Genomic DNA, 9,315 nt, shown 5'->3' on the forward strand with positions numbered 1-9,315 from the left:
ATGGATTAAACTTGTTTATTGGCAACCCTCATACAAATTTAAACCGGACACAGCTGAGCTTCTGAGAGAACTTGAACAAATTTGGTCAAAAACAGACAAACAGTTGAGTTTCAGTTCAAGTTTTAATTGCAAACTAGACTGATGTAAATTACGAACAAGACTGATCATAAAGGAGACCAAATAACATAGATATGAAACCATAAAAGATTAAAACTAAAACCGAATGAGGATGATTCATGTGTTATTTTAAGGGTGGCCTTCCAGTGTCTGTCAAACCGAAGTGGGCGGAGTCATTAACTACACCGCTTCAAATCAGACAAATCACCAGGCTCAAGATACATGGATGGGCTCATAAAATGTTAACGTAACCATAACAAATTACATTTCTTTGACGTATAATAACAAAAAAGAAAATCACTGTCATTTCTAGTATATTAACAATTACCTGTTAGAACAACTGTCCATAATTTGTCATGCCAGCTTTAAGAAACATTTTACAGAGAAGCCAAAACCATATTTTACACATAAGCTAATCAAAAGGCCTTAAACGTAATGAATTGGCGCCACCATGTGGTCACCGTATCTAACTGCATGAAATATTGGGTGTAAAAAAAAAAAAAAAAAAGACAGCCATACACCATATTCCTGCTTTCTTCAGTCAATGCCGGCCCATGTTAGCAGTACACCAGCAGTCACGCAGGAACAGAGGGTAGACGGGTGAAACAGTGCTGGCTAGAGCTGATATAGCAACAAATGGGACAGAAATACATGGAGAGTTCAGAGGTTCAGTTAGTTTGTGATCTCAGTCACTGTCAAACTTAATGGAGTTCACGGAGGTGGAGATTGCGCCGCCACTATAGCTGCCACGCTTCTTCTTGGTCTTCTCATGCCGGAAAGACTTGCCCTTAGTAAATTTAAGTACGTTGTTGGCCTTCTGGCCCCAGTCACTGTTGGCTCCCATCTAGAAGTAAATAAGAGTCAAATGAATTAAAGCACTATACGTGCACAAAGACTCCTTACAGTAAACGTTGACCTAATATGCATTCACGTTTATCATCTTACCTTTGCGTCGAATGAATTGTCTGCCAGGCGGGGGTCTACCTCAATTTCCTCGTCTCTTACTCTACGGAAAGGAGTATTGCTTTCCTTTAGAAGTCACACAACAGAGAAACAGACAGAAAAGACCTTTAAGCACAAGTGCGTAAGCAAACTGTGAGTGTTGTGGAGCTACTTTGGGAACACGAGTGCGATGAGGAACTCTTGCCTCTTCTAAACGTAATGAAATTGTGTTTAAAATATACTTAAAAATGTGTAAAAGGGGCCACGAACTGCCTCTGTTTTTTTATTTTGTACGGTTCTCTGAGGTCCACGTATATTGTTATCAAGATTTTTACTAGGGATGCTCATATTGAGCATTACAGCCAAACTAATATCCCTATTATAAAGACAAAGCCTTTCAAGGTAACAAAATATGTTTAAAAAAGAATGGTGGATATTTAGGCCAAAGTAGGCGAAGATAAAAATCTGTTATTAAAAAATAAGATACACATTACAAATACACATACAACAAACTGTTTTATTTTCAGGTACAATGTGTATTTAGCTGGAGCAAGAAATTGAATGAGCAAATTTAAAAATAAAACACTGCATATTGATTCCTATTAAAGCAACGGTATTAAAGTTTTTCAGTCAAGAATAGTGTTGTGTTTATACCATCATTTACTCACGCAAACGTTGGTTTAAACCTGAACGGGTTTCTTTCTTCTGCTGAAAATAAATGCTATTTTAAAGAATGTGGAAAACCAAACAGTTGCTGATCCTCAGTGACTTCCATAGTTGCCCTTACAATCACTGGAAAGCGGTCACTCATCTTACTGTAGTTCATCGCGATCTCACAAAGTTAATAAGCAGTAATAAAAGATCCTTTACACTGTAGACATGATGTAAATAAGAGATTCGTTGCGCAGTTGTTTTAATAAAGGAGTTTGTGAACGTATAGAACTCAGCTAAACTTGGGTGTTGAAAGGACTGTCTCTTAACCCCGCCTCTGATTAGTGACTGTGTTAATGAAATCAACAGATATGTCTGTGATCGGCTATACTGCTCAACACTGCAAAAACACGTTGTGATTGGCTAACAGTTGTGTGCTTGACAGGACTGGCACTTCTTTAAATCTAAAGTTAATCCACTCTTTTCTGACGTTGGGATCAGAAGGAAGGCAATGCAAACACTTTTTCCACGGCGTCATCTTGTCTGTGGAGCAGCTTTATCATTTGGTTTCTGCGTAGACCTGCATTCGCCTTATTTTTTTACCTCCGATCCACCGCATGCGTCTACTATGCCAGAGCATGTTGACGTGTCACGCGCTGGATGTTATGAACGCGCTCAGGACAGTTGGACATTGGGGTGGATCAGAGGTAAAACAACTATATAAATACTATTCAGTTTCTTGCAGAGACTGATTGTTTCGTGTCTTTAGACCTCAATGTATCGTCACGAGCCGCAGGGTTTAATTTGCTTTGTCTGTGTATTTTTTTTTTTTCTCTCAAAGCCGTGGGTCCCATTGACTGCCATTATATGACTGACAGACTGCAACGGTTTGAGTTAAAAATCTTCGTTTGTGTTCTACTGAAGAAAAAGTCACCTACATCTTAGATGCCCTGGGAGTAAGCAGATAAACATCACATTTTCATTTTTGAGTGAACTACCCCTTTAAGAAACCTAATTCTGATTAAAGCCTAGGATCAAACTGCTGGATTCATATGGATTACTTTTGAGGCGTCAGTTTTTGTGGAGACTTTCAATGGAGGGATACAGCAATCACTCTGATTTTATTAAAAAATATTGTAATTTTTTTATTTTTAATAAACAAATGTCTTGGGTTTGGAACAACATGGTGAGCAAACGGTAATTTTCATTTTGGGTGAATTAACGCTTAAAGGATGTAAAGCACCAGTGCTGCTTGTATCAAGAGCAAGATTCACTGGATCAACAAATACTAGCATATAGACTTAAATGATATTTCCAGGTCATGTCTTGCGTGGAACTAGAATCGCCCACCTCCAGATTCCCAATTTGACCCCTGGGTGTGTTTGAATATGCATTGTACAAGAGCCAACATCAACACAAGCATGCTCACAATCACAGCCCTTTACCTTCTGTTTGGTTCTGGGAAAAGTCTGAGGTGTGGATGTGGTGATTTCTGTATTGTTGGGTGTTGTCGTTTCTTCCTTTTTCCCCTTTTTTTTGCTCTTTGTGCCTGTGATCAGAGGAGAGAACCAGAAAACCAAATGTGAGTGTCTTCTAAAGCATCTAGCCTTCAGCACCATTGTAAACCAAATATCAACAGTTTTACACTGATGTGGAGGCATGACACCGTGCCCTAACCAGGCATGACCAGATGAAAACAAATGCCCTCTCTTCCAAGCTAATCTGAGTGTGTTGACCTGCCACAAGCAATATGACATTTGTTTGGATGGGTGGCTTTTATGGCTCCATTTCAAAGTGAGCGTCCTACATGGGCAGCAATTCAAGTCATCACAGGTGTGCTACCCATTTTTATTTTAAATGTTTTTGTTAGTTGAAACCACTAGATGGCAACTTCCTGCTGCGCCGCTCATTCAAAACATGGCAATAAACCAACTGTGGTGCTTCTCAATTTTTCTATGTAAACATGCACTAAACGCATATTTTTGACTGTTGCACTTTTCCATTGCACTGACCTTTGTCTTGCGCTCTGTGTGAACAGCCCCTTTAAATGTGCTGAATGGTGCTATCGTCTCACACAAGTCATGTTTTCAGAATAACATGACAAGTTAAACTTATGTCTCCAGACACCCCCCCCCCTTGTGAGTGGTGCTTTACCGTTTCTTGGAGTGTCAGGTTTGATTTGACGCGTTTACGTAACACATTGAAAATAGTAAAAACGGGCTTGGGAACCAGCAACACCTTGCTATCAGATATATTGAGCACTGCAAATACCGTTTGTTGTGACAGGAGTCTTGGCCGTCGTTTCCTCTTCCTCAGATGAAGAGTCCTCAGACGAGCTGCTGTCTGCTTTGGCCTTAGCAGCCTGTGCTTTTGTAGCAGGTGGTGTTTTCACAGCTGGTGTTTTAGGCGACTCTTCTTCATCAGAACTGCTGTCACTCGAGGATGAAGACTCTGCTGTCTTTTTAGCCGGCGTCTTTGCTGCAGAGGAGGGGGTTTTTGTTGTAGCAGCCTTTCCGTTGGTGACTGCAGGCTTGGCGGGAGTCTTCTTAGCCTCAGTCTCAGAGTCTGAACTGTCAGACTCGGAGCTACTGCTCTCGGCTTTCTTCGCTCTAACTGGAGTCGCAGCCGGCTTAGCCGCTGCTGCTTTTGGTGTCACAGTAGTCTTTACTTTCTTCTCATCTTCACTGGAACTGTCCGAATCACTGCTGCTGGACTCAGCTGCTTTCTTACTGGCTGGAGCTGGTGGTTTGGAGGCAGGGGCAGGCTTCTTCGTAGCAGCAGTCGCTGCTGGTTTAGCTTTCTTTGCAGCTGGAGTCTGGTCTTCAGAGTCAGAACTGCTATCAGCTGGTTTAGCAGCAGGTTTAGCTACAACTGCAGGTTTAGCTGGGGTACCTGGTTTGGATACCGGTGTGGCAGTGGTTTTCTTTTGCGGTTCCTCATCTGATGAGCTGTCCGAGTCTGAACTACTTTCAGCGGCCTTAGCGGAAGGTTTAGCTGCTGAGGAAGATTTGGTTGCGGTAGCCGCAGGTTTGGATACCGGTGTGGTGGTGGCTTTCTTTTGCGGTTCATCATCTGAAGAGCTGTCCGAGTCGGAGCTGGATTCAGCAGGCTTGGCTGCAGGTTTAGGAGTGCTTAAAGGCTTGGACTTAGCTGCTGGTTTAGCAGGTGCCTCATCCTCAGAGCTGTCTGAATCTGTGCGAGATAAAATAGATCTATAAGCTAATACAATCTTGATAAGCAGCACCCAAATGGTAATGCTAAATTTCTCTTAATTCACTACCAATAGCAAATTTGTAGGACTTTCAATTTTTCCTCAATATTTCTAAAATGTAAATGACTAGGGCTACCAAGCTCCAAAAAAGAAAACATAGGGCTTCTGAAAAATTGAGTCCAGGATTTGTAGAAACTTGTCTTTCTTTGTATGGAAAGAGCATCGTGAACATTAGGGCTGTCAAAAAAAAAAAAATTCTAATTTAAAATAAAAATCCACATTCGAATGCAAAACGTCAGGCAGCCTTATCAGTGGCGCACGAGATGCGATGAAGATGTAGGTAGGTGTCGTTGCATTTTAATGTTTTTTTATCCTATCCAGTTGAACCCATTGCATACGTTGTTCATTCAAAATATCGGAAAAAGAGAACATCAATGTGGAGATGTTTAAGTTCACAGAAAGCATATTTTGCACATTTTCTAGAGGGACATCTATCACCATTGCACTCGCGTCTCGCAAAAGAGAGTCAGATATTTAGAGAGCCATTTAAAATTATTGTAAGTTCAACTTTGAAAAAACATGTCTCAAAACTTTATGGCGGGACGGGTCTCTCCCCATTCCACTGCATCTCATGTTTTTAAATGAAAAAAGTAACATTACTCTTTGTGATTGGTTTTCAGTGCTTTGTATTAAACTGTGTATACATGATGCTGTTGTGTTTCTAATTAAGCAACTTAATTTATGGTTAAACATTATTTTTCAAAGATAGTCGTGTTATTTTATGCTTTGAAGAACCTTGGATTAGTAATATTTTTGCTCGATGCGCCCTCTTGTGGCCTCAGGAGAGAAGCCAAAAGTTTTTTTCCTCTCACTGAAATTATGCCTTTTAAATTTAAATATAATTCGAATTTTGATAATATTTAGGTACAAAATTCGAATTTAGTTTTTCAACCATTTTGACAGCCCTAGTGAGCATTGCACAAAACATCTCGATTTGAGGCAAGTAAACGATTGAATGCAAATGTTTGTACCTTTATGGATGTGATGACAACTGACCTGAACTTGAAGAATCCTTTTTCTTAGCAGGGGTTGTCTTTGGAGGAGCAGCTTTAGCAGGAGCAGCCTTGGCTGGGGTTGGTTTTGTGGCCGGTTTGTCTTCCTCAGACTCGGAGCTAGATGATGACGATTCTTTTGCAGCGGGCTTGACTTTAGCTGGAGTTTTCTTGGCTGGCGCTGGTTTAACAGGGACAACTTTAGCTGCAGGTTTCTTGGCCTCCTCCTCATCATCAGAGTCTTCCGAGCTCGAAGACGAAGACTTGTCTGCAGCCGGGGTGACTTTAGCAGGTGTGGCTTTAGCAGATGCAGCTTTTGCCGGTGTGATTTTGACAGCTGGCTTTGCTGCTTCGTCCTCGGAGCTTGAAGAATCTGAACTGGAAGAGTCCTTTTTCTGAGCCGGAGCAACCTTTGTAGGTGCTTTCTTGGCTGGGGCTGCTTTAGCCGGAGCAGCTTTCGCAGCTGGTTTCTTTACTTCATCCTCTGAACTTGAATCTGAGAAAAAGAAAGCAAGTAGTTTATTTTCTGCAACAGAAAAAAATTCTCCAAAAACAACTGTGTTGATAATCTGCAGAGAGGGCAGCACCAGAGCTGTCAGAAGTGGACGAGTCCTTCTTAGCACTAGCTTTGGGAGTCGCAGTCTTCACTGGAGCCACTGGGAGACAAATAAAAGAAATTAGGTTTTGCTCCAAGAAAGAAAAAAAACTACAAGAACTATATTTCATATGTAAAACTAATATTTATATGCTTGTATGAAAAGCATAATGAATACTTGTAACTGTAAGATTGATTATTGTAGCAGAAACCAGAGCAAAGTGTTTTCTCGGTTAAGGGTTCTTAATTTTGATTTAAAGTTTACCATTTTAACTGTTTTTCTAAAGGATAAGTCTATCTTGGGACAAGGCATGCAAATTAATGAGTGCGATAAACTTCATACAATAGATGTTTTTTAGCTTTTTTTGTGCTGAAATTACGCTTTGCACTATGCTTAGATACAGTTAGTCATAAAATGATTAATTTTCTGCATTACAATTATACTTTACAGCTGATTGATAAAACATGTAAAATTTAATTCTATATTAATGCACCATGCTGCTACAGGTTTACTTTTGATTATTAATAATGCACCCATTATAACAACCCTAAAAACAAAAAAATCACTGTAATGCACAGCCTCTCTTGGCTTATTGCTGTAGTAACTCATACTGGGAACTTCAAACACTTACCAGGGGCTTTGACCGGAGCGGTCAGTGCTCTAGGGGGCGGGACGGCACTGAATTGTCCTGTAAATAGAGATTTCAATTCAATTTCATGTTTGTCTCCTTTTTCAGAAACTGGCTTTTGTCTTCTCACTTTTACAAGTAGGGCTCGCTGCAGCCCACAAGATCCAGGGGGCGTGGTTGGATCAACATCTAGGGGGTGGAGATGGGTGGGTTTAGGGGTCAGGGGTTGGAGATGGGTGGGTTTAGGGATCAGGGGGTGGAGATGGGTGGGTTTAGGGATCAGGGTTGGAGATGGGTGGGTTTAGGGATCAGGGGGTGGAGATGGGTGGGTAGGTTTAGGGATCAGGGGGTGGAGATGGGTGGGTTTAGGGATCAGGGGATGGAGATGGGTAGGTTTAGGGATCAGGGGTTGGAGATGGGTAGGTTTAGGGGTGGGTTTAGGGATCAGGGGGTGGAGATTGGTAGGTTTAGGGGTGGAGATGGGTGGGTTTAGGGATCAGGGGGTGGAGATGGGTAGGTTTAGGGATCAGGGGATGGAGATGGGTAGGTTTAGGGGTGGAGATGGTTTGTTTAGGGGTGGATATGGGTAGGTTTAGGGGTGGAGATGGGTAGGTTTAGGGGTGGAGATGGGTAGGTTTAGGGGTGGAGATGGGTAGGTTTAGGGATCAGGGGGTGGAGATGGGTGGGTTTAGGGATCAGGGGTTGGAGATGGGTGGGTTTAGGGATCAGGGGGTGGAGATGGGTGGGTTTAGGGATCAGGGGGTGGAGATGGGTAGGTTTAGGGGTGGAGATGGGTGGGTTTAGGGATCAGGGGGTGGAGATTGGTAGGTTTAGGGGTGGGTTTAGGGATCAGGGGGTGGAGATTGGTAGGTTTAGGGGTGGAGATGGATGGGTTTAGGGATCAGGGGGTGGAGATGGGTGGGTTTAGGGATCAGGGGGTGGAGATGGGTAGGTTTAGGTATATGTAAGGTGGGAGGAGTTTAATCTGTATCCAACCACTCCCCCTGGATCTTGTGGGCTGCAGCGAGACACTCCTCCACTTTTAAGGTTTCTTAACATGTTCAAATGAGGCAATGCTTAGGACTCATTCATGGCATTTTAATTATGTTGCGATCACTTGGTCCAGTAAATAAAGCGTAATGATGCACCCACTGTGATAGTTGTCAGTATAAAGTCTAAGATCACTGTAATACTGGTTGTTTGGGAACACTGATATATGCACCTTTAAGATCGACCAATGTTAAAGAAAAGTATTAATACCAGGCTTGGATTTCTTAGTAGGAGGTGCATCTTCATCTGAGGATGACTCCTCACTGCTGGATTCTGCAGGGGCTGCAGGTTTAGCTGGAGGGGTCTTCACTGGGACTGGTGCTTTTACTGCTGTCTGTGATCAAGTAAGAGGAACTAATTGTAAATTGTGAATACTAAGCAGCCAAACAAATGTATTTTTTATATTCTGAGAACAAAAAATTCATAGGTTCTGTTATGGTTACAATAGATTTCTGAAGCATGATTACGTTGAAGTTATAATATGTACTTTAATGTACCTTAGCTGGAGCCTCGTCCTCACTAGAGCTGTCCTCACTGCTGCTACTGTCCTGCTTCTTAGCTGCAGACACTGGAGTGGATGCCGGTTTAGGGGTCCCTGCCACAGGCTTGGTCTTTGCTCCTGGAGACCACAGATAACCACTTTGAATATGTAACTTACTTTAAACAATTATACCTGAGGTTTTACACAGATGTTGTGATTGAGAGTATGAACTCATGCTTCAGCTCACCTGTCGCTGGAGTTTTGGCCGGCTCCTCATCAGAGTCTGACTCCTCGCTGCTGGAACTGGCGTCTTTCGTCCTGGCTGGTGCTGCAGGCTGAACAGCAGGTTTCACAGCTGCAGGCTTCTGTTCAACAAATTAACAAGATCCAGATTCAGGAAAAGTCATTTTAGCAGAGTCATGCCACACATGCTCCACGTAAACAGCATGCAGCTTCCAGACCTTTGCTGCTGTTTTAGCCCGAGCTTCATCCTCCGAGTCGCTGGAGTCTTCAGAGCTGCTGCTCTTTTTAGCAGCTACAGCTGCTGGCTTCTTTGGAGCAGGAGCTTTCACTGATAAATGCATAAC

The 9,315-nt window shown here is 42.4% G+C and overlaps 1 protein-coding gene across 4 annotated transcripts in view; it reads right to left on the reverse strand.

Annotated features, from left to right (window-relative positions):
* LOC306882814 (uncharacterized protein) overlaps positions 1-9,315 on the reverse strand; it is a 10,667-nt gene continuing 1,352 nt past the window's right edge. The window contains exons 4-14 of one of the 4 annotated variants that reach the window (XM_079437726.1): positions 9,190-9,299; positions 8,976-9,093; positions 8,745-8,866; positions 8,458-8,581; positions 7,201-7,257; positions 6,561-6,629; positions 5,978-6,469; positions 3,982-4,902; positions 3,156-3,259; positions 1,063-1,123; positions 1-961 (exon numbers count right to left, since the gene is read on the reverse strand). In XM_079437726.1, the coding sequence (XP_079293852.1) occupies positions 1,103-1,123; positions 3,156-3,259; positions 3,982-4,902; positions 5,978-6,469; positions 6,561-6,629; positions 7,201-7,257; positions 8,458-8,581; positions 8,745-8,866; positions 8,976-9,093; positions 9,190-9,299 (2,138 nt within the window). In that variant the 3' untranslated portion in view covers positions 1-961; positions 1,063-1,102. Of the gene's footprint in view, positions 962-1,062; positions 1,147-3,155; positions 3,260-3,972; positions 4,903-5,977; positions 6,470-6,560; positions 6,630-7,200; positions 7,258-8,457; positions 8,582-8,744; positions 8,867-8,975; positions 9,094-9,189; positions 9,300-9,315 lie in introns of those variants that run through there. The other 3 variants (XM_079437725.1, XR_013785297.1, XM_079437727.1) reach the window with 3 other exon arrangements.

The sequence above is a fragment of the Barbus barbus genome, assembly GCF_936440315.1.
Source record: "Barbus barbus genome assembly, chromosome: 16".
Classification (NCBI taxonomy): Eukaryota; Metazoa; Chordata; class Actinopteri; order Cypriniformes; family Cyprinidae; genus Barbus; species Barbus barbus.